Genomic DNA, 19955 nt, shown 5'->3' with positions numbered 1-19955 from the left:
CTTTGACAAGGTGAACATACACTTGTTCACTACAACCTACAATAAATTAGAAGGTTCTCCCTTGGACTGTTAAAGACATAATTTTCAGGGTTAAGATAAGAAATTAGAATTTTATTTAGCTATGATGATCTTTAAAAACTTGTTCAAGGTCAATTGTTGCAGGCAGCCCCATCATGGCAGCAGACGAAAAGGACCCTCTGAGCTATCTTGCAGTTTACAGGAGTAGCAGCTCAGGCTCCTCGGACGAGAAACACAACAGCAAGCAGGAAGAGATGAGTCGCAGGGCCTCAGATCTGGTGAAGCCAACGGGCAGCAGTGGAAACGATGGAAAAGCAGCTGCCGGGACCCAACGAGCTGTTCCGGAGCATGACTCGCCTGGCCTTTCTCTACAATCCCTTGAACAAGCAGACAAACAGGGAGAGGCATGTCATCAAGGCGCCCAAGGCACCTCCAAAGGAATTCAAAATATGGAAGTCAAACTATGAACCACCTCCTGAGACCTACACTACCGAGAAGAAACCACGGCCCCCAGAGCTGGATATGGCAATAAAGTGGTCAAACATATATGAGGACAATGGTGATCATGCCCCCTAGAATGCTAAGAAAGCTAGGTTTCTACCGGAAGGGGAGGAGACAATGGAATCAGATGATGAAAAAGATGAACATACTTCTAAAAAGGTGAAAGTGGAATCAGGAGAACCAGCAAAGAAGAAAAAGTAAAAAAAACTACAAATAACAAGAATTTCTGAACTGCAAAACTTGTTGAAATATTTCTTTTGACAGATTAAGTTGATATTGTAAATTATTATGACACAATAGCTCCTTGAAAGTACATGTTAATTAATTAATAAGTATTGCCACAAGAACTTTCCACTTTAAGAATTAATTTTTTATTTAAAACTTGTATGTGGGGATCCAAGATGGCGGCATAGAGAGGAGTGGAAGCTAAGTAGTCCCCCTGGAACAACTAAAAAAAAAAAAAACCAGAAACAACTAGTAAATAATCCGGAATAACTACAGGGGGACAAACATGACCGTCCACTCATCATACACTAACCTGAATTGGGAGGAATGTCCGAGATCACAGCATAAAATCTGTAGGTAAGAACTGCAGATCCAAATCGGGAGACCCCTCCCCCACAGCCCAAGCTACAAAGCCTCGTGGTGCCAGAGAAGCTTTCTCCCAGCAACAGAATACAGCTCAGCTGAGCTCCAACTGGGGTTTTAATTAGCAAGTACGAACTGCTCACTATAAGATATGAATCCCCAACAAGTAAACAGAGGCTTTGGGTGACAACTGACCTTGGAGAGCCGGAGGGTTGCCTCGGACTAGCTCTGTTCCTTTTTTGACTCAGTGGAGAAAGCCTCAGCCATTTTTAGTTCCCAGTTCTGTGACCCAGATACGGGTGTGGCATGGGCAGAGAGAGACCATTGAAATGCTAATGACCTCCCTCTAAGGCGTCTATCTTCTCTAAGACGAAAGGGATGGGGCCCAGCTCTACTACCTGCCTTTCATTCAGAACTTAGACCAGTCAAGAATTATAGGCTAATCTTTGCATCAGGCAGAGAGTGCCCCTGCAGGGCCCGGCGGCCCAGGGCTTCCCTTGAGGGACGACGCGCACTAGTGATGTAGCACAGCCCTCTCTCAGCCGAGGTCCTGGAAGATCACAGCTGAGAAGGGGGGCCTGTCGGAAAACCCAGGGACGCTACATCAATGCCGGTGGTTTGTGGGTCAGTGACAGAGAAAATCTGGGGCAAAACTGAAATGAAGGCTTAGACTCTTGCAACAGCCTTGAATCTCTGGGAACACCTCGGAGGTGTGAATATTAAAGCTGCCCTGTCTGCCTAACCACCCAGACACATGCCCCACATTCAAGGCAGACAGCTCCAACAACAAACCCAAACTGAGTTCACCAACTGAACCCCACAAAAATCATTTCCCACACAACACAGAGACAGAGTTAGGGAGAACTGACTTGAGGGGTATAGGTGACTCGCAGACGGCATCTGCTGGTTAGCTGGAGAAAGTGTACACCACCAACTTGTATTTCTGAAAAATTACATTGGTATTTTTTTTTTACAATTTGAAAGAACCCTATCAAGCAAAGCAAATGCCAAGAGGCCAAAAACAACAGAAAACCTTAATACATATGATAAAACCAGATGATATGGAGAACCCGATCCCAAACACCCAAATCAAAATATCAGAAGAGACACAGTACTTGGCATAAATAATCAAGCAATTACAATTGAGGAATGAAAACATGGCACAGGATAAGACATGAAGAATACCATGGAACAGGATAAAAGGGACATAAAGAAGACCCTAGAAGAGCATAAAGAAGAAATTGCAAGAGTAAATAAAAAAATAGAAGATCTTATGGAAATAAAAGAAATTGTTGGCCAAATTAAAAAGACTCTGGATACTCATAATACAAGATTAGAGGAAGCCGAACAATGACTCAGTGTTCTAGAGGTCTACAGAACAGATAATGAAAGAACAAAAGAATGGAGAAAAAAATTGAAAAAAATTGAAAAGGATCTCAGGGATATGATAGATAAAAGTAAAAAGTCCAAATTTAAGACTCATTGGTGTCCCAGAAGGGGAAGAGAACGGTAAAGGTCTAGAAAGAGTATTCAAAGAAATTGTTAGGGAAAACTTCCCAAACCTTCTACACTATATAAATACACAAAGCATAAATGCCCAGCAAACTCCAAATAGAATAAATCCAAATAAACCCACTCCGAGACATATTCTGATCAGACTCTCAAATACTGAAGAGAAGGAGCAAGTTCTGAAAGCAGCAAGAGAAAAGCAATTCACCACATACAAAGGAAACAACATAAGACTAAGTTGTGACTACCCAGTGGCCACCATGGAGGCAAGAAGGCAGTGGCATGACATATTTAAAACTCCGAGAGAGAAAAATTTCCAACCAAGAATACTTTATCCAGCAAAACTCTCCTTCAGATTTGAGGGAGAGCTTAAATTTTTCACACACAAACAAATGCTGAGAGACTTTGCCAATAAAAGACCTGCCCTACTTCAGATACTAAAGGAGCCCTACCGACAGAGAAAAAAGAAAGGAGAAAGAGATATAGAGAAATTTAACAGACATATATAGAACTTTACATCCCAAATCACCAGGACACTCATTTTTCTCTAGTAAACACGAATCTTTCTCCAGAATGGACCATATGCTGGGACATAAAACAAGCCTCAATAAACTTAAAAAAAAACAAAAAAAAAAAAACAAAAAAAAAACAATTGAACTTATTCAAAGCACAATCTCTGACCACAATGGAATACAAATAGAAGTCAATAATTTTTGAATTGTAACTTCACTATTTACTTCCTACATGATATAAAATACACAAACTCTAATGACAAATCAGTAGTTTTGAACTCAATGCAAAATATGTAATTTTTGACAAGAACTATACAAAGGTGGGGGAATGGAGGAGTATAGGTACATAGTTTATGTGTCCTATTGAAATCAAGTTGGTATCAAAGAAAAACAAGATTGTTATGGAATTAAGAGTTTAATTTTAAGCCTCACAGTAAACACAAAGAAATTATCAGAGAATATGACCATAAAGATGAAAAGTAGAGTACGGGTTAAGAGAAATGGGGGAAGGGGCAATGGGGAGTTAAGAAATGAGTGTAGGGTTGCTGTCTGAGGTGAAGGGAAATTTCTAGTAATGGATGGTGGGAAAGCGACAGCATTATAACATTCTAAATGTGATTAATCTCACTAATGGAATGCTAGGGAGGGGGTGGAATGGGAAGATTTAGGCTGTATATACGTTTCCACAATTGAGGAAAAAAAAAAAAAAAAGACAGTCTAAATAGATGAGAATTGAATGCCAAGGATGACCCTGGATGGGATCTGAGGATGGAGGACAGGAGGCTCAAAGGGACACAGTTGAGACATCAGGAAAAGGAAATATAGAATGTAAGCTTTGTATCATTGTTGAATCTCTTGTACTTCTTAGCTGCACTTTATAGGACTGCATAAAAGAATGGTATTATTCATGGGAATTTTATATGTGAATTATAGTGTTTGTTCAAGGATGTGTGCAGCTAGCTCTCATATGTTCAGAAGACAGAGCAATAGATGATGGATGACAAATAGGGAGAGAAGGAGGGAAGGAGGGAGGGAGGGAAAGAAATAGCAGTGTGACAACATGTTAAAGTTAGTGGACTGGGGTATTGGGGGGGTCAGGGAATGCTGGAGTTCTGTGTATGGGGTTTGTATTGTTTCTGCAACTGTTCCTATAACTTTGAATTTATTTCAAAATAAAATGTAAAAAACAAAACAAAACAAAAAACTTGTATGTATTTAAAACTGAAATGGTGACTTGTGATTGTGAAATTGATAACACTTGGAAGCATTCTTGATATCAAAGAATTGGTGACACTGCTCTGAGAGTTTTGTCACATGTTGACATGTCAGTGTGCTATGACCTTTTACAAAGGAATGTATTTTTAAAGTAAATATATTGTAATGTACTGTGAACTTGCAGGGTGCTCTTCATTAGTGTTTGTACAGTATAAATAGATCATGGAAATAAAATTACATATTACATATAACTATTACTGCATAAGATTAACATCTGAATGGTTGTCTGTGACAAGTACCCTCTTTGTCAACTGACATTTTAAGTTGTAATAATAAGTATTATGTTTAAGGAGTGCCTCCCATGCTTCAGGTGTTTTGTGCATATGTTATCTCTGATCTTCAAACAACCTAGTAATAGGTGTTATTATCCTCATTTTACAATAAAGAGAAATTGAATGACTTGTCCAAGGTATTAAAAAAAAAAAAAAAAAAAAAAAAATTGTACAAGGAGTTTTATAAGCAGACAATATAATTAGAATTAAGAATTTAGATAAGGGTCCATAATGGGATACTAAGCAAAGTTACAGATATTTGATTATATATAAGGCTTTCTGAGTTTGCTGCCACAAAGTTCAACATGCCATCCACAAAAAATGCAACTCAATAAAACTTTACAGAAACTAAAGCTAGGTATTACTATATCAATTCCTGTAATTATCCATCCTTTCTGAAGAGCAATTTGAAGATAGCTATTAAAATTTTCAATTTATATATCCTTAACCACCACCCATTCAACCTGTTGGAATTTATTCCTAGGATAAACTCAAGCATATGTATAAATACATATGATATTTTATTTGCAGCATTATTTATAACAGTAAAGACTGAAAACATCCTAAATGCCCCCAAACAAGAGATCAAATGAATAAGTCATTGGACATCAATTCAATGCAACCATTTAAAAGGGGGGGTGGGGTGGGAGGCACAGATCTATATATACTAATATACAGAACATCCTTCAAGTTATACTGTAAAATAAAAAAAAAGTGCAGAACATTGAGTGCAGTATGCTAACATTTATGTAAAAGAGGGGGGGATAGATCCACATACACTTACAGTTGCAAAGAAAATCTCCGCAAGGATTCAAAATAAATTGATAATATGAAAAGAGTCCTGGGAAGGACTTACTTCACTTTATACCCTTTTTTACTATTTTAATTTTTTACTGTAAGTATGTATTATCTATTAAAAATCATTTTCAAGCTTTTTCAAATCCTATACATTTCATGTACAAGGTTATTCATAACAGCAAAAAACTACAAACTTGAATGTCCACCAGCAGGGGAAAGTTAGAAATTATGGAATCTATCATATAGCCATGCTTGTCCAAGTGTGCAAAGATATACATATAATATCAGGATGTTCCCCATAACATCACTTGTAATCATGAAAAAATGAAGTCTGCCTAAATGTTTATCAACAAAGGTACATCTATCATGGTAAAACTGTACCATTCTATGAAGACAGAATGCCATAAAATACTATTGACTCAAAAAAGCGAAGTTTTAAATAATACTTCATTTTTACAAAAATAAACACAAAACTATGTGTACTTTAAAAATTTCTACACATTTGACTTTTCTGATTCAATAAATGTTTATGTACACACATATGTTTCCTAAACATAAATAAAGGTCTGGAGAGAGAAACATCAAATTGTTAATAGTGGTTTTCTAGAGGGAAGAGATTAAGGAAAGGGTCTAGGGATTTTCACATTTTACTTTAAACAACATATAATTGTTTGACTTTGACAGACAAGTGTCAATACCTTTACAATTAAGGGGGGAAAAAACTCCTTAAGAATTTATATAAGGTATCCATTTAAAATGAGGCTGAAGAGTCTCAAAGTATCTCCCTGAAGATATTTATTAACTACAAAGGGAAAGAGAGTAACCTTAAAAGCAGAGAAAACCTGCAGCTACCAATTTAACCAAGTGATTAAGATAAATTTCACAAGTCATAAAAAATATTGATATCATGAATCTCTTGACATGATGCACTGAAAACGACACAAAATGCTAACTAACCTCATTATAATAATGAGAAAACATCAGACAAACCCAAATTGAGGACATTTTACAAAATAACTGCTCAGTACTCTTTAAAAGTATCAAGGTCATGAAGAAGGAAAGACTCAGAAACACTGTTACAGTGTCTAGATAGGATACTGGAAGAGAATGAGGATAAAAATGGGAAAATTGGTGAAATTCAAATAAGGTCTATAGTTTAGTTACTATTATTGAATTAATATTAATTTCCTGTCCTTGATGTAAGATGTTAACATTAGGGGAAAAAAGGGGAGGGATATAAGGAAACTTGTGCTATTTTTGTAACTTTTCTGAAAGTCTAAAATTAGTTCAAAATAAAAAGTTTAAAAAAAAATGATACTGAAGATGTATACTTATTAATATGGAAAGACATCAATAATATACAAAGTAGGTTACAAAGTATGCATAATCCTATTTAAATATCATTCATATGAACGATATATGATATGAATATTGTAAATACCTATAAATCTCCTACGCGCACACACACACTCTCGCACATTTATACATGGACACAGTAGTGACTGGTGGGATTTTAGAATACTTTCATAGAAATTTTAGCGTATTAGCATAGTAATTTGTTTGTATGTTTGCTTCCCTAATCCTTACAGCTATTTCATATTTTGGGGGTAACTTTTTAATTATAAAATTTAAAACATTTCACTAAAACCTTTTGAAAACTATACTTTCCAGTATTCTAACTCCAACTTTTCAAGGGTACTCATAGACCAACAACTTGTTTTTTCCACATACCTAGCAACAACTATAAATAGCAAAAGGACAAAAATCTAATGTTCTATGCTATAGCCAAGGTTCTTTTATTCAAAAGTACTAAATGAAAACAAAATCCTGCATATTCAGTGTTATAAACCAAACAAAAAAACAGAAAAAACATTTCTCTCCTATCAATTACGGAAGGCATGAAACTAGTTATTTTCAAGAGGAGAAAGTTACCAAAACTTAAAGGATTTTCTGGTTGAAGCCCCTTGTTTTACAGAAGAGAAAAATGAGTCACAGAGAAGTAAACTGGCTTGTCCAAGATTGAATAACCAGTTAGCAAGAGTCAGGAATAGAACAGAGGTATCCTGAATCCTTGAGTTCAGTGCTTTAAATTTACCTTTTAATGAGTTAATCAACAGTTGCTCAATTTCACACTAATTGTTTAAAAAAAAAAAAAAAAAAAAACAAGAAAATGCATTCGTTATCTTTTCCTACAAATGGAACCTCTTGGCTACCTGCCAAATATTCCTGAATACTACTAAATATTTTTAAACTGTATCTCTGTCGTTCCATGCTTTAGTGTAAATAACTGATATTTTTAAATGTTATCTCTATACTGTTGGTTGACTTCACAGAATGGCTGGGTGTCAGTACCTTCAATACCCTTTCCACCAAGCTAAACCACTAGAACCTTATCCACCCCCGACCCCCATCTCTACCTTGGTTATTTCTCAAGGTCCCCTTCAGTGAATCCTTCACTGATCAGCCCAAGAAAATTTCTTCGCCATTACCTCCAATACAATACTGAAGGAGGGACTTATGCCATTGTCTAATATCATTAGTTACCTTTTAAATGTGTACATCTAGCCTCTTCAATCAGATTAACTACCTGAGGGGAGGAACGTTGTCTCTCAAATACCCCACAAGCCTAGCACAAGCACACAACAAAATGTTCTCAGCAATTTTGTAATGCTTTGTGCTGTGTTGAAACATTAAGCCTCCTTAAAATTTTCTTTATAATATTCCTGTATGAGATAAAGTACTATTATACTCTTCCACAAGATTTTTTCATGAGATGATTTGCCAAAACCATGAAAAATTTTTTCAACTAAAATTTCTCGTTTTTCCAGATAAGAAAAACTACACAGGCTATGTTTTACTGAGAAATATATTCAGGAATTATCATTGTGACTGGAGTAGGTTTTGCTGTTTGTTTGGGGTATTTTCTATTTGGGACAGAAACAAAATCAAAAAAAATTTTAACTTCTATGTCCAGGAAAAAAATCACCCACCCACCCCCACGCCATCCCCAACATTTGGAGTTAGGGAAGGCTTTCCTAATTGTTCCGTAAAAACAAGTTCTCCCAGCATTTAAAGTCCCAACATTCCAAATATTTTCTTCATCCCCATGGAGACTAAAAGATGTGTTCTCAAATATGACCCAGGGACTCGAATGCCTGTTTGGGAACATCATTCTGAAAAAGGAACTTACTTTAAGGGTAGTAGATTACATTTGTTCAAAACACAACTTATCTTTCCTACACTACTGCTGAACATCTATAGAGCCTTGAGAAATTATTTTTAAAATTTTTCTTTTTATAAGTGGTAACAAAACCTGGAGGCTCTAGAATTGTTCACAAAAAGTACTGGATTTAGCAAACAGAACATCTCTAGGCACCAAGAAATCTTTTGGTATACAAAGCTTTCTTATAATACTATTTGACAGACTCTGAAAAGTTTCAAAATAAAACAAACAAAAAAACCCTACTTCAAGTGATAATCCTTTAGGGAAATCCCATCTATTGCATACCTGATAGATAGCTACCTAAACCTGTCTGAACACTTTTCTCATTCTTTCAGCTCCCAACTACCCAAAATCTACCCTCCTGTAACTTTTAATCCTATGTTGCCTGAAATAGTGCAGTACAATTCACTGCACTCTTTTGCATAGCTTTCCAGACAAATGAAGATGTCTCCCATTAAACTCTTCATTTCAAATTTTCTTATCTGGACATCCCCAATGACATGGAGTCAAGCCCATTCTGCATGCTGATTACTCTTTTATGGAACATGCATAATATATCAACTATGGTCTGACTGTATAGAGGAGTGGGAAGATTTGTTACTTTCCTTATCCTGGGCACTAAACTGTTTTAAGAGATCACATTCTTTTCAGTGGCAGAACCTAGTCTTAACAAAAATGAACCTAGATATGAGGCTTTACTTTCATCACAGTTAAATTTTCACCTTGTTGGTTTTAATGCAATGTTCAGCCTAAGAAGATATTTCTAATTTTCCTATAATGTGTTTGTTATCCCTGCCAATCTTATGTTGTCTGTAAATTTAATAAGTCTTCCATGTCTTCATGACATTGATAAAGTAGCCAGGTCAAATATAAAGCCCGATGACCAACAAGTCCTCTTTCTTGCCTTTGCTGTTAAGATAATTTGGAATCAGGTTGTCAGAATTGGGTTGTTGAAAGCCTCCTGCCCCTTCTAAGCCATTCTCTTACTTTTTTTATCTCTGACATAGTTCAGATAAGCCCTTCTTGAAGGCTTTTAAGCCCTTCTTGAAGTCTTTGGATGGATGAACTCTACTTTCCTAAACTCTGGGGTACACGTCTCACATTCTCTTTCTGCTATATTGAACATATATTTGCAAACTGACAAAAATATTTTCTTAGATTACAAGGCAAAAGCATGTGTATATGTTTTTAAAAGTAAATAATTTACTTTTTTACTTCTCCTCCTGTGGCTAAAGTCATTTCTAGCTTACCCATAAATTACAAAAAGTTCAAAGGCATTTTAAAAGGTAGCCCATAAAGACACATTAAATGAACATAGCCTCACTTCTCCAAACAAGTCAAATAGATTCTTTGAAAACTAGCATTAAGTAAACTGCCAGAAGGAGAATTATATTAAGTGGTTAACAGCAGACCCCATTCTGTACAGGGCCTATGTCATTCTTTGGTAGCAAGTAGGCACTTAAGGAAGAATGAACTCTTCTGGAGTCTTGCGGTAACATTTAGTACAGCATGTTTCCATAAATACTTAGCTTATTCCAGGGGTGTAACTGAACTTAAAGAGCGAGAGAGAGACTGTACCAAATGCTTTGAAAAAACAAACTCACCAAAAAACTATTATTTCTTCAATGGAGGGCATGTTATCTGAGAATACCTTATAACACATAGTAAGTCACCTGGGATTATAGAGATCTTAATATTTTGTCTTTAGCCATCTGAAGCAATGGGTTAAAAGCTTAAAGGAAATTGTTTCACAGAGCATACCACACTATTAACACTTTGTGAAAGTAACTTCCTTTCAAGAAATGGGCAAAGTGATGGCAAAGGACATCTGAAGTAGCCCTAAAGCCAGCACACATAAAGAAAAGACAGGCAGGCTACTTCACTGGTTCATTCTGCATCACTGATTTACACATATATATACCCAGTCTCTCTAGGCAATAATGAAGACTAAACACTTTTTGCAGGACAATGTTTGTTATCAAACATAAGAACTCAATTTCCACACCAGCTCATCTACACTGCTACTCTTCCTTCCCAATCTCTTGTAGGTATTGAGAATGAATCTGTCGATTTGATCTGGAGATTCAGAACTTAACTTTATATCTAACTCTATAGAACAGAGTACTAAAAATAAGAGATGTCCCTAGTTGTCCATAATAAAATTAGGAGATGATAATTAAAAACAACAGGCAACGTGGACCCAGCACTGTGGGATTGAGAGGATCTTCTTGACCAAAAAGGGAAAGAGATGAAACAAAATAAGGTTCCAGTGGCTGAGAGATTTCAAATGGAGTCGAGAGGTGACTCCGGAGAGAATTCTTATGCACTACATAGTTACCACCTTTTAGTCTTTAGTGTGTTGAAATGGCTAGAGGGAAATACCTGAAGCTGTCAAAATACAACCTAGTGACTTGATTCTTGAAGACGATTATTTAACTTTGTAGCCTGCACAGTGTGACTCTGTGATTGTGAAAACCTTATGGCTCGCACCCCCTTTATCCAGTGTATGGACAGATGAGTTGAAAAATGGGGAAAGAATTAGATGAATAGGGTGGGATGGAGGAGATGCAAAGATCTAGGTTTCTTTTTTGCTTTTATTTTTATTCTGGAGTAAAGAAAAATTTCAAAAATTGATTCTGGTGATGAATGCACAAATGTATGATGGTGCTGTGAATAATTTGACTGTACACTGTGGATGACTGTAGGGTGTGTGAATATATCTCAATAAAACTGTATTTTAAAAAAGTAAATGAACAATGTGGGGTAAAAGGGAAAGGGGAGGTTTTGGATATTCTTTTTATTTTAATTTTAATTTTATTTTTTGGAGTAATGAAAATGTTCAAAGATTGATTTTGGCGATGAATGCACGACTATATGACGATACTGTGAACAACTGATTGTACACTTTGCATGATTGTATGTTATGTGAATATATCTCAATAACATTGCATAAAAAAAGACCGATTTATTCATCCATTCATCCATCTAATATGTACTGAGCACCTATAATTTGAGATGCTGAGACTGCTAAAACAACAACAGGCAAGCCCTGCTACAATCTGGTGACAAAGCCTTTCAATTAGGACTAAAAAGACCTTAGTTTTCATCCTAGTTTTCTTGCTCTAAGAGTGTCCCTACTACAGAAGGGTATGCTCTGGCCTAAAACAATATAGATTCAAACTTTTAAGGAAAATCACCTCCAGTGAAAATAGCATGCAATTCTTACTCCTTCCTCTATACCCCAATATTTTAAAGTCAAGTATCAAATTATTATTATCTTTTAAAGATTCCCTACACATATGAGATTCTGGATACATTCCCCTAGACTTTCATAATGATATTGCACAAAGATAACATTAAACTTTTAAAAAAAAAATTTCCCCATTCAGACACCAGGCAACTCTTGGTGATAATGGAAGCGTTCCATACCCCGATTTGCTCTAGTTACACAGATATATACATTTGTCAAAAATCATCAACAGAACACTTAACAAAGGTGCATTTCTTGCACGTAAATTATACCTCAATAACTAACTTCTTAAAAAAACCTCTATTTTATTTCAAACTTCTTAGCCTCACTGTCTCTTAACCTCCTTAATTGCTATTACTTCCACCCCTACTCCACCTCAGCTACCCAGAGTGTCTCCTCATTCATTCATTCATGCATTCAATACAAATTTTGAAGCTATGTGCTAGGTACTGGAAATACAGCTGTGGACAAGAAAGAGTTCATGCTCTCAAGGAACTTATGGTCTAGAAGGAAAGACAGATTTAAACATGCAACATTGAGTACAGCCTATGACATGCTACAATAGGAGTATGGAAAGGATGCTATGGGAAGACATAATAAGTGCATCTTAACTGGCCCTACCATCAAAAAACCTGATGTGCCTTCATGTTCGCTTGCTCTAAATTTCCCTAACCGTAACATTCAGTCCTTCCTCTTTTATGGCCTTTAATCCTTCATATCTCATCAATTCCCCCGGAATTCCTATTTTGGCTTGCTTACCTTCCTGTTTAGCCTGTACTCCAAGGTTAGCCACTACCCTAAGATGTCCCTTCATTCCCTTTCTTTTTAACTCCATCCACAACCCCCTATCCAAATCACTGTCAATCTTGCTAAAATTAATTATTGATGTTGATCCTGTTATTAATACATTTAAGAATATGTAAGTGTCTGCTATATGAAGCACATACCAGGGTTTGAGGATCAGACATGATCCTTGCTTGCATGGCACTTACATTCTGGTGAAGGAGTCAGATACTAAATAGTGAAATAAATAAAGAGAACACAGTAATTACAGATTGTGATAAATGCTATGGAGGACATAAACAGGGCACTTTGACAGAGGATGATAAGAGGAGCCCATCTTTTAGACAGGGTAGGGATCAAGAAAAGGCAGAAGAAAAATACTCTAAGAAAAGAGAACATCACTCTGGTGGGCACTCTTATAAACAATATAGACAACCCTTTTTAGGTTCTAATGAATTGGGGAAGCTGGTGGTGGATACCTGAAACTATCAAACTACAATCCAGAACCCATGAATCTTGAAGACAATTGTATAAATATGTGGCTTATGAGGGGGGACAGTGGGATTGGGGGGGGGCCTTAGGGATCACACTCCCGTTTGTCTAGTTTGTGGATGGATGAGTGGAAAGGTGGGGAAGGAAAACAAACAGACAGACAGACAAGGGCGCCCAGTGTCTTTTTTTACTTTAGTTGCTCCTTTTTCACTTTAATTATTATTCTGGTTATTTTTGTTGTGTGTGGTAATGAGGATGTCAGGGTATTGATTTTGGTAATGAATGTACAAACTATGTAATGGTACTGTGAACAATCAAATGTATGATTTGTTTTGTATGACTGCGTGGTATGTGAATATATCTCAATAAATGAAAAAAAAAAAAAAAGAGAGAGATGAACATCAAAACAAAGGCAAAGATCCTGAAACAAGGGTAAGCCTGGGCTTGTTTTAGAAATAATCAGGGCAGGTTGACTAAAAGTGAGTGAGGAGGACCCCTCCCCCCCACGTGGGACATGACTCCCAGGAATCTCCCTGGCAACGTGGGATATGACTCCCAGTGATGAGCCTAGACCTAGCATATAGGATTGAGAAAAACTTCTGGACCAAAAAGGGGAAGAGAAATGAAACGAAATAAAGTTTCAGTGGCTGAGAGATTTCAAATGAGCTGAGAGGTCATTCTGGACGGTATTCTTATGTGTTATATAGATATCCCTTTTTAGTTTTTAGTGTATTAGAATGGCTAGAAGGAAATACCTGAAACTGTTGTACTGCAATCCAGTACCCTTGATTCTTGAAGATGACTGCTTAACTATATAGCTTATACAGTGTGACCGTGTGATTGTGAAAACCTTGTGACTCACACTCCCTTTATCCAGTGCATGGAGAGATAAGTAGAAAAATAGGGACAAAAAATAAATGAATAATAGGGAGGAAGGAAGGGTATGAGATGTTTTGGGTGTTATTTTCTACTTTTATTTTATTTTTTTGGAGTAACGAAAAATGTTCAAAAATTGATTGTGGTTCTCTCTAGCTAAGCCAACTTGAAAGGTGAAATCACTGCCCTCCCCCCTACGTGGGATCAGACACCCAGGGGAGTGACTCTCCCTGGCACGTGGAATACGACCTCCCGGGAGGAATGTAGACCTGGCATCGTGGGACGGAGAACACCTTCTTGACCAAAAGGGGGATGTGAAAGGAAATGAAATAAGCTTCAGTGGCAGAGAGATTCCAAAAGGAGCCAAGAGGTCACTCTGGTGGGCACTCTTATGCACACTTTAGACAACCCTTTTTAGGTTCTAAAGAATTGGAGTAGCTGGTGGTGGAAACCTGAAACTATCAAACTACAACCCAGAACCCATGAATCTCGAAGACAGTTGTATAAAAATGTAGCTTATGAGGGGTGACAATGGGATTGGGAAAGCCATAAGGACCACACTCCACTTTGTCTAGTTTATGGATGGATGAGTAGAAAAATAGGGGAAGGAAACAAACAGACAAAGGTACCCAGTGTTCTTTTTTACTTCAATTGCTCTTTTTCACTCTAATTATTATTCTTGTTATTTTTGTGTGTGTGCTAATGAAGGTGTCAGGGATTGATTTTGGTGATGAATGTACAACTATGTAATGGTACTGTGAACAATCGAAAGTATGATTTGTTTTGTATGACTGCGTGGTATATGAATATATCTCAATAAAATGAAGATAAAAAAAATTGATTGTGGTGATTAATGCACAACTCTATGATGATACTGTGAACAACTGATTGTATACTTTGGATGACCGTATGGCATGTCAATATATCTCAATAAAATGGCATTTTAAAACAAAACGAAACCGTGAGATAATAAATGCTTGTTGTGAAAGCCAAAAAAAAAAAAAAAAATGAAAAAAATGAATGAGGAGAAAGTGGCAGGAAATAAGGTAGAGATGTAGGGAACGGATGAGACAAGGTCCTGAGTTTAGATTTCATTCTAAGTTCAATGAGAAGCCACTGAAGGATTTAGGCAAGAGACTAACATGGTCTGATTTAGTTTTTAAAAGATCACTCTGGCTCCTTTGTGGAGATGGCCTGACAGGGGGCAAGAATGGAAGCAAAAAGACCAGTTAATAAGCCATTGCAGTTGCCCTGGCAACAGATGATGGCTTGGACTAGAGAGGTGGTAAGGGAGACATAGAGAGTTGTTTGTGTTCAAGAGTTATTATGGAGGTGCCATCTACTGAGACAGGGAAAACAAAACTACTGATATGTCTCCATCCTTTCCCATCCTCAAACCTGGTCCTTTCTCTCAGTCCATGACACCACCACTGCCAGGAATGCTTAAACCGTAATCTGGGGATCCAGATGTCATGTTGCTTCCTTTTCCTTCATCCCTAATCCATCAAGTCCTTTTGCTTCCACCATATTTCCAAAACCTCTCAAATTCATCTACTTTTCTCTATATCCAGTGATCTCTCTAGTGCAAGCCACCAACAACTATGGCTTGGTTCACTGCAACAGCTTTCTAATTGCTCCTCCTGTTTAAAACACCTATCAGACATCCAAGTGGAGATGTCAAGTAGGCAGCTGCATCTGTGATTTTGGAGCTCAGAAGTGAGGGTGAGATAGAGATATGCATTTGGAAACTGAACACATACAGATAGTATTTAAAGCCACAGAAATGGATGATTATCATCTAGTAACATGCCAGGAGATCTCTTTGGAGATAGACTAAAAGAATAAAATCCAGCCAATGGAGACAAAGGCAGAAGTTCTGGCAGACTCCCAAACACACCTATGGATTCCCAATTTTTCTCAGTACTCATCTTTCTAGACCCAATAAACCACTTTCTCCTAGAAACTACATCCTATGACACTGCACTACTCTTAACTCCTACTTACTTAACTCTCCTTTTCCAGGTCCTTCCCTGATTTTCCTTCCTCCATCTTCTACTCCTGAAATTCAATCATTCCTGTTTCCACCCCCTCTCCTTTATTTCTTAAAGATTTTATTCATTTCCACAACTGAACTGTCACCTCTACACTGATGACTTCCAAATTTCCAAATGTATGGTTAATTGTTACTCAAAGTGTGGTTCATCGACCAGGATTTCAGAATAAGCTGGGAGTGTTTGTAAAAATGCAGATTCTTGAACCCCACACCAGACGGACAGAATCAGTTCCCCAGGTGATTTTATAAATGTCCAATAATTCCTACCTATTATTTCACACTAGTATGTTAGGAATGTGAGAGCTCTTGTGCTTGCTAATAGCAGCATGGCAGAAAAATGACCTGAAGTATAAGACAGAAATTTGATTTAAGGAAATCAGATACTATTACCTGGGACAAGGTTCTAATGGACTTAGAAAGATTTCTTAAACCTCTGTAACTGTCCTATATTTGTTATTTTTGTTTCCCCTGTCTCCCAATGGCTATTTAAAATTAAAAAAAAAAAACATTCACATGAAAAAGAACCTCTGAGCTTCTTTCGTTTAATAGCAAGGAAGACGTAAAATGGGAAGCCAGTATTTCATTCCACTGCCAGAAAAAAATTGATGAGAATAGCTTTAAAATGAAAAGTAGAATGATCTCTAGGTCCCTCAAGTAGACAGAAATATACAAGCTAAAAAAAAGTAGTCATGAAGGCTTAAGAGTCACAGGTCCTCACCCACTTATATCACCCTACTTTGTATTAAAATTCTTTGGGCACGTGTCTTATATTTGTCACTAGACTGTGAGTTCCCTGAGGCTGTGTTATTTCTTTTAAATCTGTTCAAAATTCAAAGCCTTGACCAAAGAAATCTAATAATATTTCTTTAAGAATTTGCCACATAAATTCTAGCTCATTTCCTGTACCATTATTTCCAATTCCAAATTAGTTTAAGTCCAGATTGATGAAGTTTACTTCCACCTGGAAGGAATTAATGTTTCAAAGCTTTAAATAAACAGCAGTCATCTTGGACAATACAAAACTACAGTAACACTACTGACCCCAGTGTATAGTTTTTACCCTTCTAAGATGTAAAAAGCATAAGCTACCATTAAGACCAGATATTTCAGCTGTTTCTAAACTTTTCCTATCTTCTCATTCCTTACCATCTCAAACAGATGTTTCTTCCTTCACTACCAGTAGTGAAGTTATTTGGGGTAGAGGATGGTTGCAAAGTACTGCTCTAGTCAGTGGCCAGTCCCTTATTCTAACTCTATCCCTAGCTGGTTACCAGCCTCCCAACCAGCCTCTCCAGTCAAATTCTGCAGCTCACTCTGTTCTCCCATAATACCATGCTCAAATGTCTGCAGGGTTTAAAATACTTCAAGAATGTCTTAATTAAATTACAAACCAAAGAATCTTCAGAAGACGTGTATATTCACACTTTCCTATCTGGCAGGCAATAAAGACATACTGATAATACTCTTAACATCATGCAGTAATAAATATTTGAATATTTCATACGAATCTCACTAGATGTCCGAGGCATCCAGAACATTCCCTAACATTGCCCCCCTCCCGCTTATCCTCTTCAGACAGCTCTTTCCCTGTAACCAGACTGTGACTCAAATTGCTCACTATCTGTGCCTTCTCATTCTTTCAAAACACAAAGTAAAGATTCCGATATGAGCTAATGGTATGGTTCTGACTTGAAATGTCCCTTCTCCACCTTTAAAAAGCAGCGAAAGATGACGGGTTTCTCCACTGAAGATTAAGCCTAGCGTTCTCAAGATGCTAGAATGAAGGACTACAATTCCAACACCCCACATCTTGACGTAACGTTACAGTGGCAACATTCCCTGCTACAATTAGCTACACTCAGCCCGGTAAGCGATACATCACCAGCTGCGGTCCTGGGTTCCGGTCTTCGAGAGGGGTTAGGACTACGTCTGTCGTAAAATGGTTCTTCCTCCAAGCCCACCACAGCCCCCACACCAAATCATCTAATACATCACCAGTTCTTTCTATTCAGGACAAATACATGCTTGAGTTCGTCGCGACTAATAAATGACAAAGTCAGTGTATTTTGTAGGCTTAGCCGGCAGGAATGTGGGTGATGACTAACTTTTTATAACGCTGGATTCCTTCAAGATCAATCCATAGGACGCCCCCTCCCCAGAGCCGCCATAATGGGTGAAGCCCCACATCCTCCACGGCGCGATAGGGAGGGACCAGGGGAACAGAAGAAACTTGCCTAAAAGGACTTACAGATGCCAGTCGCTGAGGGGTCTGGGGCAACTCCGTGCTGACTTCCATCCTCTCCACACCTCCAGCCTCCTCGTCCGCCATCTTGAGAGAAACTGAAGCCCTCAGTTCCCGACCTCCGGCCGGAGACAAGCGGAAACCTGTAACCAGTCCGAGAGGGTAGGGGCGACACTTTTACGACGGCCCCTGAAGTCGGTTTTGACGCAGAACCGGGAGCAACTTCCGCTCCGCTTCCCGGAAGCAAGCGTCACGGCCAGCAAGGGGGGGAGATTGTCTTCCCCCAGTTTCTCAGTCGTGCTGCTTGGAGGCTGGCTGCTTGTGTGTCTCCTTTCGGTGCTGGGAACTAATGCATCTACGAGGTAATAAACAAATTCAGCGTCCCTTATGAAAGGAAGAAATCTGTCAAGGGTTAAGTGAGAACCTGTCACGGTTTTTCTGGCCGGGTTGTTGGCCTGGGTGTCTTCTGCCTCTGGAGGTACTTGGGACTGGTTTCCCCGAGGCGACAAAATGAAAAAGAAAGTTTACTTAGTCTATTTCACGTCTAGGAATCTAGCCCGTGGGCACTTGCACATTCGCACCAGAAAATTCTGGCCCCAGCTCCCCACCCCCCACCCCCCGCCATGGGGGTTGGTTGGAGAAATAACGAAAAATTGAAAAACATGTAGTCATTCATCGGTAGAGGGAAGACAAAATAAATTATGTTGCATCAATACTGTGGAATCCCATGCAGCTTTTTAAAAGAATAAGGTAGATCTACATGAAAAGATCCCCAAGACAAATTAAATAAAAACAAACCAACTGCCACAAACTATAAATTTGCGAAAGAAAAAGTCTGAAAGGGGAGAAAATAAACTAACACCTCCGAGAACCAGGACTAGGATTGAAGGAGGAGGGCCGTCAAGAGCTGCTTTGGCGTCATCTGTATTGTTTTGAATTTTTTACAAAACGAGTAATTTAAAAGTGTATTTTTTTAAGAAAAGAAAAAGAATAATAAAGCTCATAACACTCTGGAAAGAAAGGGGAGGGACAGAATACCTTCCAAACGCTGTGGTCCTAACTTTTAACCCAGCTTCATCTGTAGTACTTTCTTACATAGCCTCTCTGATTCTGCTTAGAGAAACTATTCGCTGGGTGCTAAAATAGTGTTTTTCAGGCTTTTTTTGCCCAAGAGCACAAGAAATTCATTTTACATCTCAGTACATCCCTGGACATGGACACACAAACACATACACAGACACATAATTACATATGTATGAATATAAATTATATACATATATTGTGAAACAAAAGTTTCCTGAAGCAATTTTAATACCTCCAGCATGGTTTGTTTTCAATTCTATTCCAGTATATTTATGCATTTAAAGCAAAATGCTGGTCATAAGCCATTAAATTGATTTCATAACCCATAATGGGTATTGTCCCACATTTTGGAAAAAAAAAACTGACACAGAAGTTACCTTCTTTTTCTCTATGCCTTTGCTCCTATGGTTCTCTTGAACTAGCTCAATCCCCATTCCTAGCTCAATCAAATCAACTAGAAAATCCAGAAATAATAATAGC

At 37.7% G+C, this 19955-nt stretch overlaps 1 protein-coding gene and 1 pseudogene across 3 annotated transcripts in view; one reads left to right on the top strand and one right to left on the bottom strand.

Annotated features, from left to right (window-relative positions):
- The window catches only part of UBR1 (ubiquitin protein ligase E3 component n-recognin 1), a 239617-nt gene extending 220866 nt beyond the window's left edge, over positions 1-18751 (bottom strand). Inside the window, exon 1 of one of the 3 annotated variants that reach the window (XM_037834169.1) lies at positions 18399-18751. In XM_037834169.1, the coding sequence (XP_037690097.1) occupies positions 18399-18479 (81 nt within the window). In that variant the 5' untranslated portion in view covers positions 18480-18751. The remainder of the gene's footprint in view (positions 1-18398) is intronic. The other 2 variants (XM_037834168.1, XM_037834167.1) reach the window with 2 other exon arrangements.
- LOC119532107 lies at positions 174-777 on the top strand (annotated as a pseudogene).
- Positions 18752-19955: the final 1204 nt, after the last annotated feature.

This window comes from Choloepus didactylus, chromosome 4 (assembly GCF_015220235.1).
Source record: "Choloepus didactylus isolate mChoDid1 chromosome 4, mChoDid1.pri, whole genome shotgun sequence".
NCBI classification, from domain to species: Eukaryota; Metazoa; Chordata; class Mammalia; order Pilosa; family Megalonychidae; genus Choloepus; species Choloepus didactylus.
Note: the sequence above shows the minus strand (reverse complement) of the source record. Positions and strands in the feature narration are given on the sequence as shown.